Source organism: Aedes aegypti, chromosome 2, assembly GCF_002204515.2.
Source record: "Aedes aegypti strain LVP_AGWG chromosome 2, AaegL5.0 Primary Assembly, whole genome shotgun sequence".
Taxonomy (NCBI): domain Eukaryota; kingdom Metazoa; phylum Arthropoda; class Insecta; order Diptera; family Culicidae; genus Aedes; species Aedes aegypti.
This window is the reverse complement of record NC_035108.1, coordinates 264873604-264887670: the sequence shown is the minus strand read 5'-3', so window position 1 is coordinate 264887670 and position 14067 is coordinate 264873604. Positions and strand designations below refer to the sequence as shown.

The 14067-nt window shown below is 37.7% G+C and overlaps 1 protein-coding gene across 11 annotated transcripts in view; it reads left to right on the top strand.

Moving 5' to 3' along the window:
- LOC5572927 overlaps positions 1–14067 on the top strand; it is a 104097-nt gene that overhangs the window by 30226 nt on the left and 59804 nt on the right. For 10 of the 11 annotated variants that reach the window (XM_021844989.1, XM_021844999.1, XM_021844998.1 and 7 more), the window contains exons 6-10: positions 11117–11279; positions 11347–11564; positions 11690–12064; positions 12130–12346; positions 12418–13863. In XM_021844989.1, coding sequence (XP_021700681.1) covers positions 11117–11279; positions 11347–11564; positions 11690–12064; positions 12130–12346; positions 12418–13863 — 2419 coding nt within the window. The remainder of the gene's footprint in view (positions 1–11116; positions 11280–11346; positions 11565–11689; positions 12065–12129; positions 12347–12417; positions 13864–14067) is intronic. The other variant, XM_021844993.1, reaches the window with a different exon arrangement.

Here is a 14067-nt window from a genome sequence, read left to right as displayed (position 1 = left end):
TAAGACTTTGACTTTTATTTCAGACATAATATGGTTGAAATTGCACGACTAAATTTAGATCCTTGCATCCTTCATACAATTTATTTGTTTCTCTTATATGGCACCATACAATACTTTTCAAAACCATAAAAAAAAGCTTTTTAGCATCGAAAGTATTACGAACTTTGCTGATTAGTATTGTTATACACATGAAGTTTTAATTCTGTGACTAATTAAGCAAATAAATTGACCAAGGTCCAACACCGTTCGATAGGGCGGAGTTCTAGGCTGTTGGGAGGGTAGTGGTCTTTGGGTACCAAAACCATGTTGTTCGCATCATACCACTCGACTTCCTATTCCCATAGTGGCAGCATGCCAAGTCTGCCCAGAACAGCCCAGGTTAATTATGTTACTTTAGGAATGAAAGCAGCCGCTTTTCGAGGCACGAATAGACGTACATTACTGGACAGAATAAAGTACGCATTGGTCGTTTTCCCATACAAAATGGTCAAGTTTGGAGATCTGAATCTCAGCTTTTAGTGTTCCGATTGATCTGAAATTTTCACCACAACCTAGATATAACATAGATTTTACTCTATTAAAATATCACTGCATTTGAAACACAATCTTTTAAATTATTGAAAATCTCTCAATTTGCAAAAAAATGCAAAATATAATTTTGAAAATATTTTGAAAACAATCAGTTTTACCGAAAAATGATGTTCTGCAAATTTGTGTGTCTTATCAAATTGTACATTTTTGCAGAAGGACATATTGCTCTTCATTTAAAAATTATTTTTACTTTAAAATTTTGTCATTTTTATCAAAATTTGAGATTTGCGATAACTTAAAAGTTCGTTAATGAGAAACTATGAATTTCTAGCCTAGCAAATTTGAGGTTACTTTCAAGCTGCGGTGAAAATTTCAGGTCAATCGGACAACTAGAAACCGAGATATAAGACTCCAAACTTGATCATTTTGTATGGAAAAACGGCCAATGCGTACTTTATTCTGTCCAGTGCTGTAAATCTCTTGATTGATGGTTCCCGTAGCTTAGCTTAGCTTAGCTTAGACTGACTACACTAATCAATGGTTGCTATTCCGTGATTGACCGAAGTCAGTGAAAATGCACAAAGAATCAACTAGAAGTTTGGCAGATTTTCTTCAGTGTGCATAATTCAATGCCTCTATTTATACAGGGTAAATAACGGCGCCGGCCACGTCCTTGCAGTCAGGTGGGATTGGGGGAAGGAATGTTAGTATGTAACCTTTGCTATTTGGAGTCCGTGTTTGCCTCTGCATCTCCACAAATGTTACTAGGAGGGATGTTTGTTAATGGGGAGGATCGTTGGGTCACAGGATTCACTGTGATAAGCGATTAGACCATGATATTTATTTGTGAGATATAAACATGCTTATATTTTCATTTCATATGAACAATTTCTATATAGAGGAATTATGCCGACACTTGAGGTGACGAACCATTCAAAGTTTGTTGAACAAATACCTGAATGTAACATTCTTACTGTCAGGACGAAAGCATGTGTTATTATATTTTACTTATTTGAAAAGAAACAAAAAGCTCGATTGGCTGGAAAATCACAGAACACTCTCATTCTTATGCCGACACTTACAGTGGCGAACCATCCAAAGTTTGTTGAATAAAGTGAACATTTCGCAAGTCTACACTTATAGTGTCGAACCATACAAAGTTTTTTTAATTACAAAAATAAAGGTAAAAAGAAAGTGGTGTTTTGAAAAAAAAAAAAGTTAAACATAGGGAAAGTGTACCAGTTATGGCCATAGTGGTTCCCTATTTGGCCATATGAGAAATTTTGACAATTTTCACATTTTGAATATTTTTGAATGTTTTAACATCTAGATATATCTTAAATCTAACTTCTACAGCACACATTTATTTTTTTTATTTTGAGGACATTAAAGTAATCTCCTGTGTGTGTGTGTGTGTGTGTGTACAATCCACCTCCCACTGACCGGCAGTGCTTTTATGGAAGAAAATTGTATGCATGTATTTATTGATACCCTTCGATATCTTTATATCTGCAGACAATTTTAGCCCAGGAGATGAAAGGTGATAGCTCTACTGAAATTCCAACGACCCATTTCAAGAATGGCAGTAAATACACACACATTCTGAGGTCATTTTCATATACAGTAAGCCCCGCATAAAAACACCCAGATAACAAATGGATATCTGAAATATTTTTACACTTCCCGAATCGAACATTAAATGTTCGACCCTGGCACGTATTTAGTTTCATATGGAAATAGGTAGGTAAATAATAATAAAGAATGATTTTACCAGGATGTAATGCTGTTTCTTCCGTCGCAGCACTGTGCTTACCGCAAAATACAACGCACTTTTACACTGCACTGCGCGCGAAACACGATTAATCCTGCTTGACCGCTTCACCCGCCCCCGCAGGAGCAAGCGTCACGGTCAAAAGATCACACACTACTAAATAAGTCCGCGAATCACGCCACTCCTCCCCCCCCCCCCATTGCACTGCGCGCGAAACACGATTAATCCTGCTTGACCGCTTCACCCGCCCCCGCAGGAGCAAGCGGCACGGTCAAAGGATAACACACTACTCAGGACATTAAAGTAATCTCCTATGACGAAATATGGAACCACTATGTCCATAACTGGTACACTTACCCTAACTAATTCATGAATCAGAGTTTATGTTGACACTCACAGTGACGAACCATTCATAGTTTGTTGAAAAATCATATTTACGTCCCACCGTTGTAACGATTAAATGTGCAGTCATACATATTTAAGATTAAAAATAGTAGCATGAAACGAACTCACCAATTGATCCGTCATCCTTGACTGAGCAGCAACAATCCAATTTCAGCTTCACTCGTATGCTCGGCTATATAAAAGCACTCAGAGAAAATAGGCGCGCGACCCGAGAAGGAAAACAACTGAAGACTGCTCAGGCTTTCTTGACGCACTGCCCAGGAGCAAGCGCCAAGGACGAAGAATACCTAACAAATAATGCGCTCTCGCCTAAAGACAGGTACAACAGAATGCGTTATGTTTGGATGGGCATTTAATTCATCCGAAAGAGGTGCGTTTTGCGAAAGAGGACCACGTGATTATTGAGTTGAAATCGAATTTAGGTTAACTTCTACGTCCATGAGTCTTTTCTTGGCGTAGGGATAACGCACCCTATCTAGCGAACTGAGTTCCCTAACTCGTGAGTTCGATTCTCACCAAGAAAATGTGTAACTTTTTCAAAAATTTCAAATCGCATTTTTTTTCAATTTGTCAAATTATTAAACTGAAAATTATATGTAAAAATGAACAGAAATCTTTTCACAGCACTTTTTTATTTAATTTTGGGGAGGGATTATTAGAGTATGTTTAAAAACTACTAATTAAACATTAACACTTCACTTTTTGCAAAAAATAAAATACTAAAATCACTAGTAAAGCGAGCAAATACCTTTAAACTCTAATATGTTGCTTATCTTGACATAATTTATTCGTGCATTCATGACTCAAAATAATGGAACAAAACAGTAACTTAATAATATTGAAATATTTCTACCAATAACATTTAGTATGACTTTTGAAGTTTAAGATTTTTGAATGTGATATACAGAAATAGGTATACAGGTATGTTCCGTTCGTTTTTATCAACAGAATCGGCAATTTTCAGTTGACAAAAACGGAACCGTGACAAAAACGGAATAATTTTCTTAGACAAAATATTTTGGAAATTTAAAAAGAAAATTGCAGTTTTGTCAGGATGATACACATTTTCATCATATAAATGCACAGTAATGATGTTTAGCAGCTGTGAGGAGCATTTGGATTGTTCATTCTTATTGGTTCGTAATAAAAGTTTATTGCAGACTATTATCAATCAATATGATTTTGTAATAAATCATTATTAGTTTTAGTTTTCTGGGTTGAATTTCAATAAATGCAATAGAGAATATTGCAACGATAATCACATAAGTGTTCTTTGCATCATAAGGTGCGTTATATTTGTAAAAAAAACTACAAGGAAGTGGGTTAAGCGATCATTGATTTTTTTATCAAGAGAGATTAAACAAGAAACAACTTTTTTTCTACTGTTCATCCTCATCTTTCTGTTTCTTTTAATTTTTTATGGCATTGCATCCCAACTGTAAAGAGCTTTTTTCTCAGTTTAGTGTTCTTATGAAAACTTCCGCAGTTATCAACTGAGAGCTTTTTTGCCAAAGTACATTTTTTGCATTCTTGGCCACACCCGATTGGAAATTAAATGTGGATGTATGTTACAAAAGTTTCGCAAACTGAAACGAATATTTACGGTTTCCTGTGCTTTGAATTAACAATATCTTATCAGTAAAATGATTGTGGTGATTTTTCTTCTAAATTTAATACTACCAACATTGACAGGGATGTACTAATTATCAATCCAGAACAGTGCCACAATTGACTTTCAGCTTTACGTTAGATCACAAATAGACTGGCAATAAACTAACCTAAAGTTCTATTTTTTTGTTAAGTAAAAATAATTTTAAACACTAGTTGTGAGCATGAGCATGAGCATGAGCATATATGACCGTACAATTCGTAGTTGCTACTCCGTGATTGACTAGAGCAATCGAAGTTGCACAGGGAATCAATGAATGGCGCTTGAGATTAGCTAACCATTCTTCAATGTGCACAAATCGAGAGCTCAAATTTTAAAAGTCAGTAACGGCACCGGCCACGTCCTTACGGTCATCGGGGAAGGGAAGGAATGTTAGCTAGACAACCGTTGTTACTAGAGACCGAAGAATCTTCTGCATCTCCACAGTTGTAATGGAAAGGATATTCGGTTAGTGGGATAAGGTAAAGATCTAAGAGTCACCAGCGGTTGGTGATGCGATCCATGATACATTCACGCCTAACCCGTTTAACGCCACTATTTATTCATGCCGCGCGAGCGACGCACAACCATTGATCCTGCTCACATCACCCGCCCCCGCAGGAGCAAGCGACGCAAGCAAAGGATCAAACACTCAATACTATTAAACACTAGTTGTCCCCTCAAACTTTGGTTTGCCATGAAGTAGGCTGCTGAAAATGGCATGCAATCTCCCATACAGAACCTAGGGGGTGCGAACTGGATATCAACAAGCAGCCAGGCTGCTGTCAAGCTAAAATTTTCTTCAAAATGATCCGTGTATGCTAAGGAGTGTGCGACCATTACTTCGTCTCGCCTAAAACTGCTATACATTTTATGTGACACAAAACTATCAACTGTTGAAAAAACGTTTGCTTGGTCTTATTGATGCGTAAGTTTTTCAGTATTTTTATGAAATATATTTTTAACTAACATACGGTCAGAAACTATGTGATTCAGCTAATTTATTGAACTAATTGCCTGCATCAAACTGCAGAAGCTTTGTGTGAAGTATTTTGAGTGTGCATCTTGAAAATGGTTTCCTGCGAGACAAGCAAACAAACAACGGTTAGCAACGGTTAGCAAATTCAATGAACAAAATGTAGGAGACCGCACCCTCAGTACAGAAAGACAGATTGATTTTCAGTTGTTTTTTCAGTTATTTTCCAACTCGTTTAACTCACTCAAGCAAATCGAAACACTTGACCAATGCAACAGTGAAATAATCATGTACGTCTATGAACACGTTCTTGAGCCATTTTGTGACATACAAACACCATTCCATATTTATTCATATAGATGTGCATTAAAAATACAAAAGGGTACAAACTCTAGAACAAGCATCACCAAATTAAAACGTTTCGGTACAAAACTCTCTTTTAAAGTTCTATGAATAAGCGTATGGCTATTAGTTTAAGACTCCTAATTAACCTCTTAGTCTCCACGTGGGAAGTGATTCATGTCTGCTCAAAGATAAAGATCCCAGCAAATTTGGGAAGGTAACGTGTGTGACGTGGGAACGTCCAGTATCAGCAGTTTCTCAAATTGTTTAGCTCTTTACCATTTTCCTCGATGCAAACTCATTATATGGAGATGCCAAAGTTTCCAATAGATTGCTTAGTTTTGCTAGAACATGATCTAATCTATGGCTGTTTGCTATAATATGCGCAATGCTATCGAGTTTGAGAGATGGCAGATAATGTCCAAAATATGACGTGGTCGACAATCAAAATAAAACAAATGAGATCATTCATTAACGTTAGGAGTTTTGAGGGGAAGAGGGTTGATGGTTTGAGATATCTTACGCGCCATACAAATTATTTTTTATTTTCATACAAAAAAATTGTCTTACTTAATTAGTGGACAGCTCCTATTTCTATCACATTTAGATAGAAAATTTATTGATGCTTTGTTATATAAGAGAAAGGAGAGGTTTCTGCAATTATCTTAAGTACTCAACTAATCACAAATTCCAGTTGTTGCCAGGACGTGGCATGAGCAACTCTCCATTATTGAAGGATGGGTCAATCTTGTCCAACGGACCACGCTAAGTTTAAAAACTCCAATTGGATAGGAAGGAGTCAAACCTTATTGAATCGTATTTGACTTGACACCTACCATGTATCGTAGGTGCCCAACATCAACATCATGTCGAAAATTCAACTGTGAGGCTATTGGAAAGCATTTAAATTGCTTCAAAATAAGTATTAAGTATATATTCTTAACATTTTGAAAAAAAAAATGGTGTGTTGATAAAAACGGAATAATTTGTTGACGAAATCGGAACGTGACAAAATCGGAGCGTGACAAAATCGGAACGTGATAAAAACGGAACATACCTGTATCACATTCAAAAATCTTAATCATCAATAGTCATACTAAATGTTATTGTTATTGCGGTATATGATTTTCTCAAAAAATAAAAACATTTTCTTCAAAATTCAATGTTTTTCATGTAACTACATGCATCACGAACTGATTTACCAGCTGCATGTATTTTTTTTTAACTAAACTAAAGGAAGAAGGATCGGTCAATATAATAGGTTTTTAAGATGCATCATTTAAAAAGGCTCATCCAACGATAAAAATCGTTTAATTTTGAAAGTATTCATTTAGTTCAGCTTGATAATATTGTAAACTTTCATCATCATCAAAAAAATTCGATGGATAGTGAGGATTTAACTCTTATACCAAAGACGAAAAAACTCCATGTTCCTTGTAGTTGCCCAAAATGTTATGGCACATAACTGCCGCACACTGGGGCAGAATCAAAAAAACGCGGAAACAACCTGTAATTCTTCGGAATGAAGAGATAGACGTTTGGTGTCTTGAGCGAAAATGGTCCTTTCAATGAGACCGATTTTTTGAGATAAAGTCATATATTTTTGTATTATTCGCATAAATGGCTCATATGCCATTTCGGTCAAATGGCATTTTAGGTGTATCGTTTCTTCGGCAAAGTTGTTCATTGTTTTATGCTGAAAATTATTGCTGAAGACGTCAAATTTCCATGGCCTACTATTTTTTAAAATAAAGACATTTTTTCTGAAAATGGTGCTAAAAACCGTAATATTTGAGTTTTGTTTGTATTTTTTCACATAAAATGCCATATATCGCCTATGACTATGAAATGTATTGGCAAAGGGTCTGGTACAAATTTGATGGTAAAAATAAAATTTTGTTTGATTTTTCAAAGAATATTTCCAAAAAACAGAGATATTGCGAATAGGCCATTATTGCGGATCGGGCAATTTTGGGCAGGTGTTTTCGTCGCCATCCACTTACGAAAGGTCAGAGCATTATTGTCTATTATTTTCTAGGATATGATATTCGATATGATATTTGTTTGATTATTTTACGAAAGTTTCAATAAAAAAAACAGGGTCATTGTGTATAGGCTATTCTTGCGATCAGTCAAGTTCGGGCCGGTGTTTTTAATCGCTATCCACTTATCCATTTTTGCCAAGGGCATAATGTTTAATATATTTTTTCAATGCTATCTGGAAGTTGACTAAGCTATAAACATGCTTGAAGTAGTTTTCCAATTAAAAAAGCTCCAAATAATGATGAATATTCTTGCGGTTAACTATGTCAAACCTTGCACAGCTTTTCTATGTTGAACAGTTATTCATACCGCGTGCATGAAGTACTCGTAGCATATTGGATTTCAGCCAATGATTCCAAAACGAAAACTTATCGCAATGCACAGATGCATTCACTCTAATCAAAGACGAAATAAAGACGATCATTTCGCTTCCATTTGCCTAAAATTTGATGGCAGGTTAGGTAATATACAAACATATAAAATACTGAGAGTGTAACAAACAAACGAGTGCAAGTGTAACACAAGTTTGCCAAACTTCGGTACTGAGCGTAGTACGGAGAAACCGAATATAGTACTCAAAACAATTTTATCAGTTTGTCAAAAATAGTGGGCTTTGGAAATTTTACATCTTTAGCAATTAATGTCATAAAATAACGATCAAATTTGCCGAAGAAATCATATACATACCTTAATTGTCATTCGACCGAAATGATTTGATAGGAGTCTGGCGCTTAGGTCATTTTTGCGAATAGAGCAATGTAAAGGCAATGTATATAACACATATTTGAGTGAATTTAGCTACCAGTGAACCGCAAGAATGTTAATTATTATTTTGAACTTTTGTTTTCATTGGAAAACTGCTTCATTTTGATGTAGAATAATTTTTAATCTTTTTATAAGCTTAGCATACTTTCAGATCGCATAGAAAAAACATATTAAATATCATATCCTAGAAATTAAAAGACAATATTGCTCTGACCTTTCGTAAGTGGATGACGATGAAAACAACTGCCCGAACTTGCCCGATCGCAAGAATGTCCTATACGCAATATCCCTGTTTTTTGGAAATATTCTTTGAAAAATCAAACTAAATTATATTTTTAACATCCAATTTTTACCAGACCTGCTTTATGCCAATAAATGACCTAGTCATAGGCGATATATGGTATTTTAATTGAAAAAATACATGCAAAACTCAAATATTACGTTTTTGAGCACCATTTTCTCAAAAATTGTCTATATTTTAAAAATAGTAGGCCTTGGAAATTTGACGTCTTCAGCAATAATTTTCAGCATAAAACAATGAACAACTTTGGCGAAGAAACCATACACCTAAAATGTCATTTGGCCGAAATGGCATATGAGCCATTTATGCGAATAATACAAAAATATATGAATTTATGTCAAAAAATCGGTCTCATTGAAAGGACCATTTTCGCTGAAGACACCAATCGTCTATCTCTTCATTCCGAAGAACTACAGGTTGTTTCCGCGTTTTTTCGATTCTGCCCCAGTGTGTGCCGTTCTACGCATATTTATCCCGTGGTCCATAAGGTTTACTTAGAACATGGGACAAGTAGGCGTAGAAGGGCAGATAAGGTAATGGAACAGAATCTAGAATGCCGTGAAAAGTATACTGCGATCTGTCAAACTTGGGTACCTTTTGCAGAATCAAGGGACCAAATACTGTACTAGAAGTGGCACGGCATACACAGACAAGGCAGTCTCTTTACTTTAAAAACATTGAATTAAGGCTAAGTAGCCCGTCAATCGTTTTGGCAGTCATGCTGACTTTGCAGCCCGTGAGTTCAAAGTAATAAAACTCAGTGCTCATAGTTGGTATTGCTATGGTAAAGTACCACTAATTGCGCTTATATGCAGAAATAATGCTGATACTTTTTCAGCAACTTTATTGTAATACCAACTAATTTTCTTAAACTCGAAATTGTGACATGATTTAGCAACAATTATCAACGACGCGTACTAATTTCACTGACGGCCTATTTAAACATTAAATTTGATTGTAAACACGTGACCATTCCTAAGGACCAATGCACGAATTCACTAATTTGACATTTGAGCGGTGCCAAATTCACTGGTTCCCATGGTCACATAAATATTAAATAACATGGCACAGCTAAAACGTCAAATAGTGAACCCGTGCATAGGTCCATGGACCAATGCAATGGACCAATGCACGAGTTCACTACTTTGACGTTTGAGCGGTGCCGAATTCACTCGTTTCCATGGCTACGTAAATAACACGGCACCGCTCAAACGTCAACGAGTGAACGCGTGCATTGATCCATAGTTCATTAATTTGACGTTTGAGCGGTGCCGAATTCACCGGTTTCCATGGTCACATAAATAACACGGCACCGCTAAAACGTCAAATAGTGAACCCGTGCATAAGTCCATTGTGGCATACACGATTACTAGATTATTTAAAAAAAAAATAGGTGGATAGGAATGACGTCGTCAAGTAGCTGTCACTTTTCGGAATATATCATGTTATAAATAGTATAAGCCGTGTAGAAGTGGTACCCAATCTTAACCCCACTACTATGCCTCTATTGGTCTCTGCTTATACCGCAATAATAGGGAATACTGCAACCATAGGCAAATTACCTTATATCCATACGTGGTACACCTTCCCTATTTGCTTTTCTTTCAAAGGCCAATGACTAATCTCTTTTGAGCACTCTCCGTAACGTTATCTAGGCTCTCATAGAACTTATCCTTGTTGTCATCAGACGCATAAATGCTGATCGGGCTGTAATTGACAAACCTGCACTTCATGTTGAACTCACAAATTACCAGTTTCCACCACATAACTCCCGCGAATCTACTTCCCGGTAATTTTAGAGTCACGTTTTGTTCTGTCACCACCCCTGTAGGAGATGTATCATAGGATTTGTAAGATTCTTATCTCTTGTCTGTTGAAGAATACATCAACTTTGCCTAAGAGCTCCGTAATTAAGTCCAAAATGTCTGTTTTATGTAACTGGCGGAGAGGAGGCGACCCAAATACAATTGCCTAGGACTGCACAGCTTACGAATTTGACTTGCTCAATTGCTAATGCTTATTATATCTGCTTTTTCTGTGGGGTTCGAAATATCGCTTTACAAATGACGTTGCCAAAACACTGCTTTATGTGAAATTTTACTTTGCCAAATTAGCAACGACTAACATTTCCTTAAAAATAGCACATGAAGCACAGATGAAGGGTTAAATCGAACAGTCAGGAATCTTGAGATGTTACGAATTTCTGCATTGTGCAGTTCTATATCTATACTAATGGATCTCAATACCACTGTTGAGCATTGTAGATTGACAAACCGCTGCTCCCGAAACGTTAGGTGCGAACGAAACCCCTGATAATTGATTGTTTCTTCCCAGACCATCCCGACTACCATCCCACAGGTCTTGAACAACGCTCAAAAGCCACCGCAACCACCACCAAGTCCGGCCCTGTCTCTCCGTGAGAAAATGAACTCTCTCAAGCGATTTATACATCCATCGAATAGGCCGTTGCCGGATCCCCCAGAAAACAAAATTCATTGTAAGTTTTTGGGAAAATGTTGATAAAAATTTGGAGCTATGATTCATTTTATCATTGTTCAATGCAGCATCTACTTCATCGCTGGATACAGTTTCGAAACGGTCGTTTGCCATCGGTACTCCCAAATCCATGTCCAGCACAATGGAGAAGATTCAAAACAATACGGCTGCGACTCTGGACCGAATGACTATGCTGCAACAACGTTACCGTCAGCACCAAGAAACCATGCGAGCGGATAACGATAGAAGTCGACGAGCGAGCTTTGCTTCCAATGCTGATGTACAGGTATGATATACTGATTAGTCCGTTCTATTTTGTAAGAGTGAACTTTCTGTTGAATTGGTTTATAAGCTTCTTGTTTTGTCGTTTACATGCAAATTAAATATTGTTTTATGAAAAATAATTTCCAGTCATCAGCGCAAGCCATTCGCACAAAACCACCATCAGTTCCATCAACAACACTCAATCAACAGCAACAACAATTCCATCACCAGCACCATGCGTTGCAATCGAGATGGATCGAACCACCGACACCCAGAATAAGATCTGGCAGTGTTGCTTCGGGTATCAACCTGATGCCCAACGCTTCTTCACCAGTTTCCAATGAGAGCAACGCTCTAAACAGTAATAATCAACAGTTTATGTTCTCCACACAGCGTACGGAATTGGGTAGTAGTCCCGACCCTGGGCTGCCCAATCCTCGCAGTACCTCTGTATTTAATCTAAACCAGATGCACCATCAACCGGTGCAGCCCAACATGTGGGGATTCAGTCCACTCCAACAGGTATAATATTTCGGATCTCATTGAGTTACCGATTCATAACGTTTCAATTTGATTTATTCCACCAGGCTCAATCTATGGCACAGATAAATTACAATCAGATGCACTGGAGTCAAATGAACCCCTGGATGGCAGGAGGTCAATCACAAAATGGTTCAAATATGAGCCTCAACATGCCGCCATCACAACATTATCCGCACGATCAGTCAGGTTATCCACCAGGCTGGAATAACACATGGGGTGGAATGTATCCGTATCCTATGGGAATGATGCCAATGATGCATGGTGAGTCCGTTTGTCAATAAGTTTTCTACTAAACTGAAAACTAATGATCAACTTATCTGTATCGTTACTAGGTATGGCAATGCCCCCACCACGATCGCGAGCCAATTCACGATCACGTGCGGCATCTCCGGCTCTTAGTGTGAAGTCTCGAAAATCCACCATGTCAATGCGTAACCTCAATCGCAACAGCTACATCAACGATCTTACTGATGATGAAGATTCCGACGAAGATTTCTCGAAGATTAGAGGTAGACGAGATCGTCGCCATCGAGTGAATTCGAACAGTAGTATCGACTTTGATGAACCCGAGCCGAATGCTTTTGTTCGGTCTTCCAGCGTGAAACCTTCTCGATTCAACCGGGATCGTCGTGGAGCATCCTCTGCCAGATCCTTAATCGATTATCCGACAACGTACAAGCGAGATATTCATCGTTCAAAATATGATCGTGAAGAACTATTGCGTGATCGTTTTGATAAGATGTCACTGTCGTCTCAACGAAAAGTGACTTCAGATTCATACACGAATGATTCCGATGGAGAATCGAATCGTCGAGGATCCAATAAATCAAAATCTAACAACGAAAGCTTCAGCTCTCCACGCAAGATTACTTCAGATTCCATGACCAATGATTCCGACGTGGATTTCGAGAAACGCCGTATGGCCAAACAAAACCGATCTCCCAGTAACGTACCGTCACCAAATAAGGTTGCTTCAGATTCCTTTACAAACGATTCTGATGCTGAATTTGAACGACGGAAACAACAGAAGTTAAGAAATTCGGGACTTCTGTCACCGAAACGTATGGAATCTGATTCAGTGACTGGTGAATCAGATGCAGCTAGAGAAAAAGTTAAATCTTCAGGGAACAGAAAACTTTCCGATACGGAAAAGAACAAAACTGTTAAAGCAAAAACGAGCAAAACTACGCCCAAGAAAATCCCATCAGATGCGCATACTCCTGACACGGATGGCGACCATAAGCGTAGATTTGTCACAAAGAAACAACTGAAAAAGAACTCCAGTACGGAATTTATTCCTCAAGATTCAGAAGTCGAGTTTGAACAGCGAAAAGAAGAAAAACAGAAAATTTCCAACATTGTGAATTCTGAATCTGAGTCAAAAAAATCTCCGTCAAAATCCAACGATGAGGATGAAATAGAGCATATACAGAGCGTTGTAGCTAAGAATCAAATCAACGAAATGAAATCCGAATCAATACAATTCTCAATGGAAGATTCGCCATCTCCTCGGCCTACGATTCCTGCACCTGATCATGAATGGGAATGCACGTTCTGTACATATGTCAATGAAGCTGGCGTCAAGATATGTGCAATCTGCTGCAAAACGGTTTCTACCGGCTCAACGATAAATCCCGAAACTCCACGATCACCACCGCCAGATGTCGTTCAAGGGCCACCCAGCGAAAAGCAAACAGTGCAAAGTCCGGCATCCGATGTGGTGAAACAACAGACGATCATACCGCAACCGACCAAAGAAATCGATACTAAGAAGAAAGGTAGGATCCGCAAAATATCCTTTTGGCCCGGCACTAAAGCAAAATAGTTCAGATGTTGCACCTTAAAACAAAAAAATCAAACCATATTTTGCACTCCCCGAAGATCCACCTCATATTGTATCTATATAATCATGTAGCCCAACACCAGAACCGATACCTAGAAAACGACTTATGTACAGTTACAAAATCCAACATTTCCCAATA